At 48.3% G+C, this 14,304-nt stretch overlaps 1 protein-coding gene across 4 annotated transcripts in view; it reads left to right on the top strand.

Annotated features, from left to right (window-relative positions):
• Positions 1–14,304, top strand: part of SEPTIN11 (septin 11) — a 63,256-nt gene that overhangs the window by 30,376 nt on the left and 18,576 nt on the right. For all 4 annotated transcript variants that reach the window (XM_054065747.1, XM_054065743.1, XM_054065745.1 and 1 more), the window contains exons 3-8: positions 1,073–1,268; positions 3,019–3,205; positions 5,436–5,597; positions 7,353–7,449; positions 9,528–9,696; positions 13,965–14,097. In XM_054065747.1, coding sequence (XP_053921722.1) covers positions 1,073–1,268; positions 3,019–3,205; positions 5,436–5,597; positions 7,353–7,449; positions 9,528–9,696; positions 13,965–14,097 — 944 coding nt within the window. The remainder of the gene's footprint in view (positions 1–1,072; positions 1,269–3,018; positions 3,206–5,435; positions 5,598–7,352; positions 7,450–9,527; positions 9,697–13,964; positions 14,098–14,304) is intronic.

Raw genomic sequence — 14,304 nt, 5'->3', positions numbered from 1 at the left:
CGTCTGAGGCCAATCCCAGGTACCGACTCCCTTTTCCCACCTGATATTTTGCTTTGTACATCACATGCTTACCCTTTATGCTATCAGGCAGGAGGGAGCCTGCATCACTGGTCAGGTCATACTGGTGCAAGAACTGTGAGCAACAGCTAAAGGCTGCTGGCAGCAAATGCCTTTATGGGAAAGGAACAATCATTTGTCTCTCCTGCACTGCCACAGTCCAGTAGTAGGGTTCTAGTAGCAACAGGCATTTGCTAGTTCATTGTGGAAAGAGTCATTCCCTTCTCCAAGGAAGGGGCAAATGTCTAGGTAACAGTTCTGCCACAATTTTTTTTTTAATTCCCCCTGCCTCTCTCTTCCAGTTTAGTACCTTCTCTTCAGGCAGTCTCATAAGCCTCGACCCATCTTCTCCAGTTCCTCTGCTTCTTGTGGGAAACATTAACAGTAGCGGTGCTGGAACAGTCTGTGTGTGTGAGAAATAAGCCTCTTTGCTTCCCCAAACTACTGAGGAGTCCCTGAGGTCAGTGGTGCTTAGTGTCTCTGATGCTCCTTTTGGCACCGGTGCTGTGGTTGCGGTACATTTCCCTTGAAGACCCAGCCCACAGATGTCCCTTGCCTGTCCCAGCACAGCAGCTTGGCTCTTCTGCAGGTGATGACTTCCAGCTCTGAAGGCATCTGGTTTATCTTGACGTCTGTCGGGGTGGCAGCTTTTGCATAGCAGGGGCTCATTTTGGATTCACAGCGCACACGTGGGGTGCTTTGATGGGGCACGTCTGCATGTTGTGTGGCAGAGGCACATGCGGTGTGACCCATGGAGGAAATCGGTCAGAGCTCGGCAGCAGGAGACAGAGCTGCTGTCACCTCCCAACATCTGCAGAGTTCCCGGGAGGTGGATAAAGATGGGGACTGTCTCAAAAGACATCTGTTCCTGTAGGGATTATTTTGCCTAGCCACGTACACGCAGCCTAATTCCCCTGCTGCCTAAGTGGAATAACTCCTTAGCCTGGCAAATGTGCCTGAGCAGGAGGTGAGGAAAAGCAATTGAACTGTACTAATGTCGCCTTTTTCTGCTCAGGCGAAACTGGCATCGGCAAGTCGACGTTGATGGACACTCTGTTCAATACCAAGTTTGAAAGTGAACCTGCGACGCACAACGAGCCTGGTGTGAGATTGAAGGCGAGGAGTTACGAACTTCAGGAGAGCAATGTCCGTCTGAAGCTGACTATTGTCGACACAGTTGGATTTGGTGATCAAATTAACAAAGATGACAGGTAAATTTATTTCTGTCAGGAGAAGGAATCCTTGTGCTGGGGTGCTCTGAGATCAGAAGGACCTGACCCTTTGTGGGAAGCGGATCCTTGCTGTTCCTGGGGGTGCTGCCTGATCCCGCTGTGGCAGCTGCCATCACTCACCCCATGGGACAGGTAGAGGTGATGAGAAACTGAAGTGAAGAACAGACAGAGCAACAAGGCTACAGAACTAGAATTGTTTCTGCCCTTTTTGTCTCTGTGCAGCTAAGATCTCTGCTTGAGTTGAAACACATAAGTATTAGCATGAATTCAAATTGCAGTTGCGTTGTATCTTCTAGGGAGCTGGGGTGCAGATAGTAGTTCCTGTTACCACCATCTTGCAATGCTCAAATCAAAGAGGGTTTTGCTTGAATGTTTTACCTGGGTGCTGCTTTTCATGTTGTGCGCACGAAGTAAATATTCTGGGCAGCCCATACAGTTCTTTTTTGTTCATTGCTATGGACTTTTGCTTAGTGTTAAAAATAGTCATTCTGTGATCGCGGCTAATAACGCTAATTAATGCATCTCCTATACCATAGAGCTATGCGTTCCCTCACTGCAGTAATCCTAGCCCCCTCTGGAGGGTTGTTCTGCACTTGACCGGGTGAGGGGTGCACTGACCAAAAGCCTTTAGGGCACTAGCTAGACAGTGTAAGCTCATAGAAAATGCAAGCCTGACATCAAAGTTTCCTCCAGCATCCCTGGTAGCATGAGGATTTAGCAGGTTCTGTTTCCTGTTCCATAAGGAAAACTGTAGACTTCTAAAAGAGATTTAACAATGCAATCGTTGCCCCAATTTGCTGCTCCAGCTTCTTAACTAATGCTATGGAACCAAAAAGGAGGGGGGCGCGTGCTGGCTGGAGGGAGAGCTCTGTGCATCGGACGCTGCCATATGCTGTGAGGCGAGAACAAAAGCTTCTCAGAGCAGGAGCAGGTGCTTGGAGCGGGGATGCTCTGCAGCTTGGTGCTGTCAGGTCACTTCGCATTTGCTTCACGCGGCAGACAAGAGGAGCCAGCAGCGTGGGTGGTGAAGCCCCTCCAGCTTCCCCCTCTTGGACAGCTGGATAGAGTAGCAGACGTGGACATCAGGGCTTAGGGACAGCTTCTGTCCTGCTGTGTCCTGACACGTATGGCTTCAGGGGGTGGAATTTTCTCCATGCTCCTGGTCTGAGTCTTCCTAGTCTTTTTTTGCTCTGCTTTCTTATGATGCTTTCTCTAGTAAAATCTTCCAGTGTAAGGCTTTACTGCCTTCATTGCAATATGCCTCTGTCTGAGGTTTTTGGGTTCTCAGAAGTTCCCTGCTGTTGGCAGCCCTCAAGCAGCACTGGCTCTTTCGCTTTAGCTCTCGCCTAGTAAATCAAGCAAGAGCCTGCTCTGCTTTACTAAGGGTTTTGAGCAACTGCTCAAAGAGCTGCCCTTGCATCTGGAGCAGAGGGGCTGGACCGGAGCCTTGCTGGCTACTTTTCAGAAGGGTGTTTCTGGAGGACCTCAGCCTTCTGTGGTTTACATGCACTTAAAGTCCAGTATTTCTGCTGCTCTATCTTGCGAACATGTCCATAATCTTCTCTCTGTGCAGCAAGGGGAAACACACTTGCTGAGGAGGGTCCAAAGAGCAGTGCTTGTCCCTCAACGTACAGAACACCCATGAAGTTTTCTGAGTGTCAATCAGTGACCTGTGTTGTCCCAACCATGAATGTCTTGGTTTTCTCTGTGCCGTGTTTTCTCTTTCCAGCTACAAGCCTATAGTAGAATACATCGATGCACAGTTTGAAGCCTACTTGCAAGAAGAGCTGAAGATCAAACGATCCTTGTTCAATTACCATGACACCAGAATTCATGCCTGCCTATATTTCATTGCACCAACCGGACACTCGCTGAAGTCCCTAGACTTGGTCACCATGAAGAAGCTTGACAGTAAGGTACTTGCTGCTCACGTTATGACCCTTGCATGGTCCTACTAGTGTTCTTATGGTCTTGCCACGGGCTTAGTTAAACCCAGTTAGAAAAATACTGTCTGATTTTAGCAGCGGGGAATTGCAGAGGTGCCATGTGAGAACTGTGTCTTGGGCTACCTGCTAGAATGGGTCAGTGTTCACCGATTCACAAGCTGCAGAGATTTATTGGGAGCCTCCTACCCTCCTCCAGTACCACCTCAGATTAGGAAACTTGGCTGCTCACTCCACAAATCTGCTATAAAGTCACTAATGTGAGAATCAGAAACTGTACTTATGAGGATGCATTAGGAGACCACTGTTCTTTTTGCTTTCCTGTGGGTTAACTCAGCCAAGTTCAGTTCGCAACTGGGACATTGGTTGGCCGTTGAAAAGGATGGACAAGTGTGTTTTCCTCAAATGCATGAGTAAAAGTGAGAAGTTAAAGTTGAACTCTGCTAGTTCTAGCACTCGGGCATGGTTGCCATCTTTACTTTGCTTTGTCCAACAGATCAATTAATTAGGTTTTGGTACAAAACCTGACGTGGTAAGAGTGTGTGAGATGAGAAACACATCTAAAACACTTCAGGTCATCTTACTAATAATTGACAAACACATCAAAATGCTGTGTCTGCATGCTCCATCTGCATCCAGCTAGACACAAGCAGAGATTTGATGTTCTGTCATGAATGTAGTGTTGTGCTAACAGTAACCTGATAAACAGGGAAAATCTGAATAAATGTTACCTGGCTTGTGCTTTTTAAGTCAGCCTTGTGATTAGCAAGAAGTGGGAGCTGATCCTGGTTTAAAACCATAGTGTTTCACTAGGTACTTGCAAGATAATTTCATCTGTTTTCTCCTAGGGAAAATAACCAAGATACAAATGTAAAACCCCTAGTATTTAACCTGAGCTTTTTCTGTGCTTCTTTACATTATGATTAAGCAATTTAAATCAGTCCACCTTGGACCTTTGGCTCATTGAATCCTGATTCTGCATAAGATAAATGCTGACAGTGGTTCTTTATTTCCTAGAATGGCCTGTCGCTTGGTTTTTATGCGGAGAAGAAGGATCCCTCCCCCATTCAGCTTAAAATAGGGTTATGGCAATTTACCCAAAGTGCGCTAATTGGCTTTCACGTTCTGTCTTTTGGCAAAGGGGGATTTATTAACTCCAGGCCATGCCCTGAACAGAACTAAGCTATGTAATATAAGGATTTTCAAGTACTGTAGTTAGAATCCTTTCATATAGGTCAATATCAGTATCTTCCTCACTACAATTTCTGTCTGCTGTTGCAAGAAAAGGGAAATCCTGCAAGACCAAAAGCAGAAATTTCCTGTGTGGAGGGAGTAGAAAGGGAAAGAAAGCAGGATTCCTCATTCTAATGCCTTTTTACCTTCTCCCAGCAGAGCAGATGCTTGTGTGGTGCTCACTGTGCATCAATGCATTTAGCTCTGCTGAGGATGCTGTGTTATCTCCCCTCAGCTCATAGATGGTCTTACTGTCTGCTGTCCTGCTAGTGTTGCAAACAGCCTGTCTAGGGCAGAGAGTCAGTAACTTTAGTTTCTGTGTGAACCCCATCAAGTGGTTCTCTTGGATGATTGTCTCGGAATTGTGCAGGGAGAAATAAACCCCGATCCTACAGTGCAGTGGTGATGGGAGCACGTGCGGGCATGCAGGTGGGGGAGTTGTGCCCGTGCTACTGCCAGCTCCCATCCTGCATGCCACGTGACTGGATGGGGCCCTTTACTTCAACCCCCAGTGGGGTACCAGCAGCGCTGCTGCCCACCTCAGTGTCCCCGATAACGCCACGCAAGCAAATGCCCACGTGAGGCTGTTGTCCGAGTGTGTCTCTTGCTGTAACCCAGCCAGCTGTGGGGTGGAGAATTGTCTATATGGTAATTTCCTTTTTTTGGAACAGCTTATAATACTCTATGACAGCATTTCCTGTCCCGCCAATTCGGATGAGGAGGGGAATATGACAGGACAGGAAAAAATAGCACGTTGCCAAATTGTATTTGACTTCTTTTTAAGGCCATCGTCCCTGCTGCCTAAAAACTCTGTCTCGGGCAGTGGTGCTGTTAGAGTGTCTTCTGCTACGGGGGCAATGGTGGGTGGCACTTAAAGGACCATCGCTGCAGATGGATGCTACTCTATGTCCTTTCCTAGTGATGGAACATGTGCAGTCCTGTATGCAGAGGTGCTGTCTTTGTCTTGCAGGTGAACATCATCCCCATCATTGCTAAGGCTGACACCATTGCAAAAAACGAATTGCACAAGTTCAAGAGTAAAATCATGAGCGAGCTGGTCAGCAACGGCGTCCAGATCTACCAGTTCCCGACAGATGAAGAGACAGTGGCTGAGATAAATGCCACAATGAGCGTATGTGGGTGGGGGGGGTGCTTGTCTTGGTTTGCGTGGGCCAATTCATTATGGTAGGGGATGTATTGCCGTGTTTCTTCTGGCTTTAAAACTGCAATCTGAGCACAGATATTGGGCTGGCCAGAAGGCTTTTGGAGCTGGCAATACCTGTCAGACATGGACTGCTTGGCCTGATACTCTTCAGTGTATGGTACATGATTATTCTCTGAGCATTTTTTCATATCCTTCCCCTGTTGCAGTATTCCCATCTCAGGAAAGGAGGAGGATGGGAGGCAGGGCTCTGATGCAGTCAGGGCAAAGGGCTGGGGTTTGGTTTTCCTGTCCCAAACAACCACTTGTTACTTAGCAGGGTTGATTCACTTCTGCCTTTGTTTTGCTTTCCGGTGAGAGTGGGGGTGCCCTCAGTGATGTTCCCGCTCTCGGCAGAGCCAGTGGCCGTTAGTGGCAAGGGCTCTGGCTTTTACCTCCTTCCCCTTCCTCTAGTGACAGGGGTGGGATTTGAGGGCAAACAGGGCTGGAGTAGACCAAACGTTTGAGTGGGGTTTACAAAGGGAAACAACAGTTTCCTGTGGGCCTGATTCTGAGTGCAAGGAGAAGATCCTGAGCTCTGGGTTTCTGGCAGTGACGTGCATCACAGAGGTGCTGACAGGGCCCTCGAGTGGTTTTAGCAGGGAATGTAACACCCAAGAGGGCGGGCCAACCCTGAAGCAAGTGCAAGGATGAAGCTGAGTTACCTGCATCTTTACAGGGAGTGGAGGCATCAAGGTTAAGCCATTTCATTGCAACTCGAAAGCTTTTGTGAGTTTCCCTGCTTGGAGATGGGCAATTGTCACATCCAGCTGGATATCAGACATTGTCCAAACCTCCGTATTGCTTCCCTCTTTTACCTGTTGGTTTTGTGCCCTCAGCATGGAGAAACTTGCACAGAGAAGGGGCATGGCTGTACTAGGGTGTGGTGTGTGTTTTGCTGTCCTGTGGAGCAGCCCAGCTGCTGGGAAGCTCCTTTGCCACTTAATCCCATCTCCTTTGCCACTTAATCCCATCTCCTTTGCCACTTGGCTTCTTCCCCTCCCACCCAACCTGCAAGCATGGCTTGCCTGACTTGACACCCCTTCCCAAAGCCTGCACCCAGCCCTTTTGGATGCTGGTAAGGCAGGGAGAGCACCGTGGCAGAGGCCACCTCCCTCCTGGCAGCAGCTGTGCTTCTGGAACTGTGTCCTAGACTGTCACCACCACACCCACGGAGGCGGACGGACGTAGCAGAGCTTGCTGACTCCGACACATCAGCCCAGGGCTGGGTCAGCTCTGCTCTTCCCCTTGCTCACAGCTTTGCCCTTTTTAAAAGGAAGCATTGACATTTATTTCTAGCAGCAGAACCCCCCTGAATTTTAGTCTGCCTTTCCTGGAAGGATGCACTTTATTGTCTTTTTTTAATTGTTTGACTTAATTTTCTTCAGTGTTCAAATTCAATTCCAGTTTGTGAGGCTCCTTCTGTGCTTAAGATGCTTTGTAATTGCATGAAGAACAGGTACATCGCTCATATTTTTAGGACTTCAGAATTCTTAACTTGTAAGCGCAAGCAGGTTTCTCATCCAGACTATCCTGTTGTCCTTTCTAAAACACCAGATGAGTTGCAAAGGCATTTCAGTAACTTAAATCCAGCAGAACTGCCACAGTAAAAAGCTTTCTTCAGAAACAATCCCTGGCAAGGCAACAAAGGAAATCCCTAACCTCGCTGTCCCTTTCCTTTTGTAGGTCCACCTTCCTTTTGCTGTAGTTGGCAGCACTGAAGAAGTGAAGATCGGCAATAAGATGGCAAAAGCCAGGCAGTACCCCTGGGGCGTTGTGCAGGGTATGTTACCAAATGCACAAATAAGACTTTGTCATCATGTCTCATTCTCATGAAAGGTGCATTGATCTCTGGACAGTCCTTATCAATATCTGTCTTGAGAAAGCAAGATTGCAGCTCAAAGACTTAGGGCTTTGCGTCCTAGACGTAGCCCTGGAGGGGTTTTGGTGGGAGGGTGATGGTATCAACCTAGCTATTGGCTTTGGGAAGAGCAGGGTAACGCTACTAGGAGATGTGAGAGCAAGGGGGAAGGCTTGGAAAACTCAGAGGATTTGGCCCTTGTACACACGCCTGAACGTAAACTCGTAGCTGGGGGATTTTCCAGAGAGGTCAGCAGGTGCTTTGCCCTCTCATCTTGAAGTGGGAGCGGAACTACGTCAGCATTGACTGCTCGGTGTGTTTCATCTTGGTGTTGTAAACTGTGGATGTGCAGCTTAAGTACACAGTCTCTCATGATTCACCTAGAGCTCCCTTCCATTGGACAGTGGAGTTTGGTGAGGGCTGTGTTGGCAACCCAGGCTGTACTGAAGCTGCTGAGGCTGGGCCTTGCTTTCCCAACCAGGGCTGAGAAGTACAGGGTTGAGATGGCAGTGCTCCGCTTGTGGCTTCAGCTATGTATCCAGCTGGAGAAGGGCCCAGCAAGCTGCAGGGTGCATTTGCAGGGCAGTTCTGCAAAACCCACTGGGTTTTTCTCAACAATACAAGTTGACCCTGAAACAGCTTCAGCCTCAACTGTCTTGAGCTGTGTGCACCAGAGGGTAATACTTCCCAATAAGTCACAGTTGGGGAAGAGGTTGCGGTGCTTGGGAAGTCTTGGACTTTAAGCATATCCTGCTGGGTTCTTGCTGTTCCCAAGAAACTAATTCCAGAGAGGCAAAAGAGATTTGGTTGGATACCAGAGAGACTTTGCAGACGTGGCCCTGAACAGCCCCATGGTTAGGCTGAAGGGGAGTAGCTCGCTGTGTTCCCAGAGCCATGCTGCAGGGTTGTCTGGTAGCAGCAGAGATGGCTGTTGCTTGCCATTGCATCCTGAAGAGGGAACTTAGAATGGTTTGGTTTGGAAAGGACCTTAAAGATCATCTAATTCCAACCCCCCTGCCGTGGGCGGGGACACCTCCCACCAGGGGGCTCAAGGCCCCATCCAACCTGGCCTTGAACACCTTCAGGGATGACGCAGCCACAACTTACCTGGACCATCTGTTCCAGCGCCTCACCACCCTCACTGTGAATAACTTCCTCCTAATGTCTAGTCTTCCCTTCTCTGACTTATAGCCATTCCCCCTGTCCTATTACTCCATGCTCTTGAGAAAAGTTCCTCCTCACCTTTCTTGTAGCCCCTTCAGGTACTGGAAGGTTGCTATAAGGTCTGCTTGGAGCCTTATCTTCTCCAGGCTGAACAACCCCAACTCTCTCAGCCTGTGCTCCAGCCCTCGGGTTGTCTTTGTGGCCCTACTTCGACTCCTTGTTTTTAAGGATACCTAAACTGCCTGCACTGAAGCATGCAGCTCTCTGGCCGTGGGCCCTTCAAGGCTGAACAGTTTGCTTGCCTGGGAGCTGACCATGGCACACCAGACCTTGCTTTGAATAGAAGTTGTTGTGGGAAGCCGTGTTATACTCTGTGTGCTGCCTCCCTTCAGTGCCAGGAACAGTTGGTAGGGTGAACTGGTGTGGAAAGGGTGCAGCATCTCCGGGGATGTCTTCTCACAACCTTTGCGTTCATGATGGCTACAAACTGAGATGTTGTTGCCTGCTTGGCCTCTGTTGGTGACTTGGATTTGGAGTGGATTTAAGTGGGAACTGCAGTCCTGTGTGCAAATGGATCATCAACTTGATGCAGAAACGCATGGGAGCTCTGTGATAGATGGATGGCACAGAGATCTTGCAAATGCAGTGAAAGACCTTGAACTGGTGCCCATGTGTTGGCCTGGGACTGTTTCACCCCCAGTTCAACACGGCATTTTGGTGCAGGCTGACTTGTGTCTTGCTTGTGTACCTGAAGAACTCTGAGGTTTGCTAAAATGTGTCCAGAAAAAGGGCTCCTGGGCTTAATGTTCTCTCTGTGAATGGTCTGTCTTTTGTAGTTGAAAATGAAAATCACTGTGACTTTGTGAAGCTACGGGAGATGCTGATCCGAGTGAATATGGAGGACTTGAGAGAGCAGACGCACACCCGACACTATGAGCTGTACAGGCGCTGCAAACTTGAAGAGATGGGATTCAAGGACACGGATCCAGACAGCAAGCCTTTCAGGTAGGGAAAGCGTAACTCGGGGCTTGTGCAGCCAGAGAGATTGGAGGTTTTGGGGTAGGCCATGTTTACAAGAACCAGAAGGGGAATAGAAATGGTCGCTTACAGCAGCTGAGGTCTGGAGTGTGACTGGGGAGGAAAACCTTGTGCGGTGTAATCAGTCCATCTCCTACCTGTTTATCTGTCGGCCAGCACTAAAGAGTGTCGAAGGGATTGATTTCTAATTGCTCCTCCTGTCACTCTGTGGAGAGCAGTTCCTGACTGGACTCCAAACTGATCTTGCTGTCCATATTTGAAACTGTGCATTGCTCTACGGGGCCAAGAGGCTGCTGGAATGCAGAGCCCACTGTGGGGATCACTGCTGTTCCCTGGTTTCTTTGTGTCCTCAGCATCGTGGGTGAGATGATGGCAGTAGTAGGCACTTGGGGCTTGTGGGCATGTCTAGCTGGGAGCAGTGAACATCAGTTAGCTGTTCTCATTGTTGACTTGTCATTTTTTCAAGCTAGGAGAGTCTAATTCAGGGGATGGGAAGTTGATTTATTTTTATCTTGCTCTCACTTTCCTAAACCCTGTGAGCTGTCCAGTCTTAAGTGAAGCTTACGCTCATCTGCCTGTTGGCAGTACTGTGAGCTTCACAGAGACCCGAGGGAATCTATTGAATAAAGCGTTTGTTAATCACTCCAGAAATTCCTCCTGATGCTTTTTCCCCTGGGAAAAGGGCAGGGTTTGGGATGCTCAGGTGGTGCATTAGTCCCTCCTTTCCTCCACTGCACACTCAACTGTGTTTTTTCAGCCAGCTTACAGGCTGCAAAGTCAGGGCCACGTGCAGTTGCTGCGTTTCAGAAATGCAGCTGTGTCCGTGCTGAGATGAGGGCAACTCATGCATTGAAGTATAACCAGTTACCATAGGGAAGATCCCGGGATTAATGTTCTTGTTGACCCTCCTGGAGTGTTCCACAGCTGGTCCGAGGTGCCGTGGTCTGAGGCTTGCGGTTTGGCTTTTTACTAAATACCAAGTTTATGCTGTCCGACAGCTCTTTTGGTCTGAAGCCCAAGTCATTAGCCAGGGACAACAGCTGTGTGGGAACTCTGGAGGGAGTGTTTGTTTTCTCCTTCCATTTCCTGTTTCCCATTCCTCCACAACTTTTCCCCAACAATTGCACCCGCTGCCTTAACAGCATCCCACGCTCCTCTCTGCCCCAGGGAAAGTCAGGCCAAAAGAAACGTGCATCAGCGTGGGTTTACCCTCATAACACCCGTGCGTGTCAGGAGCTGGCATGCCAGTCCCTGAGACGGCAGCCGTGCAGCTGGGTTGTGTGTGTCACCACGGACATGGTTCATCTCTCATCTTCAACGGGGGAAAACCAAGCAGGCACAGAGCAGAAGGCAGAGTGCAGGCCTTGTATTCATGTTTCTGGAAAGCAACTCTGTGGTGAGCTGAGTGAGGTCCATGCTGTGGCACAGAGTTTGCATCGGTTCGGAGTTTTAGTTGTGACCTGCTGAGTGCAGCTGCATTTCTCTTGCAGCGTAGAAGGTGCTGGAATTGGTCGAGCCCAGTTCTGTTACTAAGACCAAGCATGAAGCTTTATTGGATTTCCTTTCTGGAGAGGAATGGCTTCAGATGGGCTCAGCCCTTCCCTTTGGGGAATCTGAGGAATTTCCATTGCTTCCTGTACACGAGGCCTCTTTTGACCAAGCTATAAGTAGAAAGGAAATGAAAATGTAGAGAATTTCTCCATCTGTTACGTGCTAGTTTAGAGCAGTTTGCTCTGGTTGCCTCCTTCCTCCAATAAACAAACAAAACCCATGATCCCAAGCTGTTTGACTGAGGCTGATGTATATCCAAAATGAGAAAAACAGCAGGTTTGGTTCTTTCTGTTCTTCCTCTGAGACCAGGGATCAAAAGCATGCCTTTCCCCAAGGCCTGGGCTCTGGGAGCCACAGGGATGGCCACTCTTCAGCCAGTTCACATCAGCCAGGAGCAGGGAGCATTTGTAAATCTCAGGGTGGGCAGGGCAAAAGGCCCCAGCAAATTGTTGGCGTGGTGTAGGTGCTTGTGTGAGGAGTGAAAAAGGGAGGCTGGCAAATAGTTGCGAGACCCACCTTGCTGGCAGAAACCCCCTCTGCTTGTCCAAGCTGCAGGAGGGGAGGAGGGAGCACCAGTGCCCTGTATGCATCCGCTCCGTGAAGTGCAGTCTGCTGTTGCACAGTCCTGTTGTCCTGTGTCTGTTGTGGGCTGCTTTCTCTACTGTTCTGGTTAATTTTCTCAAAATATTTTTAAAAGGCAGTTATCAAAAAGGCATCATTCAGTGTGTGGGTGTGTGTTGGGCAGACAAGTTACTGTGTAATCTAGGTTCACATGTTTGTATACTTAAAATGCAAATTCTCTCATCATCTTGTCTGTGAGAAGCTGCTGAGATCCCACTTGGCTCGGACTGTTATTCCTTAGGGCTCTAAGTGTTTTTTTCATATGCAGCCTGAGGCTGCCAGGCCAGTTTCCCTGAGAACTTTGCTTCTCTGAAGGTCAGAGTCAGTTCTGTAAGAGAAATAAGTTAACTGGCTTTAGGTTAATGCTAAAGTTTTAAGCTTGAAGCTGGGATTAGCATTGAACCTGGAACATTTAAACACCAAGCCCCCACCACCCTCGCTCTTACGAGCCTTTTCCTGCTTGCCTATCACCTGGTATTGTGGTTTTGAAAATGAGCTTTTCAAGGAGCTCTGTGCAATGCGGAACACGATTTGAGTTTTCCGTTTTGGTCCATAAGGCTCTGCTGCTCCCTAGGATAGTCTGTCACTCATTGCAGATGCCGCTTTTGCTCACTAGGCAGAGAAGGCGACTGATCTGCCCTCAGGGTTTTCTTAGGTTCTGGCCAGACCCTTCAGAAGGGTGTTTGGATTTAAGTGTCAGTGCCAACAGGCAAAGAATTAAATCCAAGAGTGAATTTTAGCGAGTTTGGCTTTGAATCTGCTGTGAGGGGTCTGAATTCTTAAGAATCCAAAGGTGCTTCTTGCTGTGTTGTCAGACGAAAATATTTTTGTTGCTTTTACAATCTGCATTTTCAGTTCAACATGTGGGGATATGGTGAGGTCGGCTGGAACTGTATGATTCCTCCCGGGTGGCCGATGCTGTGCAAGAGCTGCTCTGGACATCCTTTAGGAGGGAACTGAAGTGCCCATCAGTCAGCAGTGTTAAACCTAAGACTTGGGTTTATCTGTCAAGTTTTGTTCTCCAGCTCAACACCCCCCACACTCTCCCCTTAACAAAACCTCCAAGCAACAAAAACCCCACCAAAATTCCCACCACATGACAGGAAAGGCAAAAGCTTGGCTTTAATGTGATTAAGATGTCCTTGTTAATGTGTTCCTTAGGCACATGCATGCAGCTGTGATATCAGTGGAGTTTTCATTTAAAAGATGCGTTTTCAAAAGAAGCTTCTTGGGGGAAATAGTTATCATTCCCACACTATCATTATGGCTGAAATATCCAAATCCATTTAAGGAATGAAATGGAGAGGAATTTGGCGTCCAGAGTTCCTAAGAGGCTCTAAAAATCTCAGAGGTGCATGGACAACATATTTTGTGTCCCAAATCTTGGATGCTGTATCTCAGTGCTGGGGAAAGAAAAGAATGCCAAGAAGTAGAGGGGGAATAAAGGAATGAAGGAATCCAGTATTGTGGTTATTTGGAGGAATGCTGCTGCTCATTTGTAAAGGCTTTGCCTCAAGAGCTGAAGGAGAGGGAGAGAGGTCTCCCAAGATGGCTTTATCTAAACAAAGCCCCTGATCTGAACCCATTAGCAATGAGTTGTGAAAATTAGGTTTACTCTGTTAGTGCTATGCTTAATGAACCTGTGAAGCCAAGTTTGGCACTGTGGTACCTCTTGTCTGTTCCGCTGATCTCGCACTTCAAATGAAAAGTTTAAGTACAAACAGTGGGAGAAGCGAGAAGGTGCAACTCGCGCAGCTCCCAGGCCATGTGAGCATCAGGGGTTGATGCTGTTGGTTCTTATGTTGTGGCTGTTTATTTTGGGGGTTAATCATCTTGCCTGTGAAGTGATTAACAGGATCCTGAACAGTGCTCGGTTTGCCTTGCTAGTTTGTCTCCCGCTCCCGTCACCCAGCAAGTCAGGCCTTGTTTCAGTGGAGGTGGTCACACTTCTGTTGCAGTCTCTGATGTTTCCTGACAACGCGGAGTGGTTACGCTACCAAAGGCTGGAAACTCATGGCTGTGCTGGAAATACAGCTCTCACTGTTTTTCTGTGCTATTAACAGTCTCCAGGAGACCTATGAAGCAAAGAGGAACGAATTCCTGGGCGAACTCCAGAAGAAAGAGGATGAAATGAGGCAGATGTTCGTCATGCGAGTGAAGGAGAAGGAAGCAGAGTTGAAGGAAGCAGAGAAAGATGTGAGTATATTTTAATTCGGAGAACTGCGTGTGAGGGTTTGGGCTGGGGCTTTTCCAAGAGAGCCCTGAGAAGGTGAGCGTCCAGATCCCAACATCAAGCCTGCAGAGGTGCTTTCTGCACACAAACAGTCTCAAGAATTAGATGTTAACTCAGTTCTCAGTGCGGTCACAGACTTGGGGTGTGATCACATCACACAAGTCCTTTGC

The sequence above is a fragment of the Cuculus canorus genome, chromosome 4, assembly GCF_017976375.1.
Source record: "Cuculus canorus isolate bCucCan1 chromosome 4, bCucCan1.pri, whole genome shotgun sequence".
Taxonomy (NCBI): domain Eukaryota; kingdom Metazoa; phylum Chordata; class Aves; order Cuculiformes; family Cuculidae; genus Cuculus; species Cuculus canorus.
The sequence above is the reverse complement of the archived record's forward strand: the minus strand, read 5'-3'. Positions and strand labels throughout refer to the sequence as shown.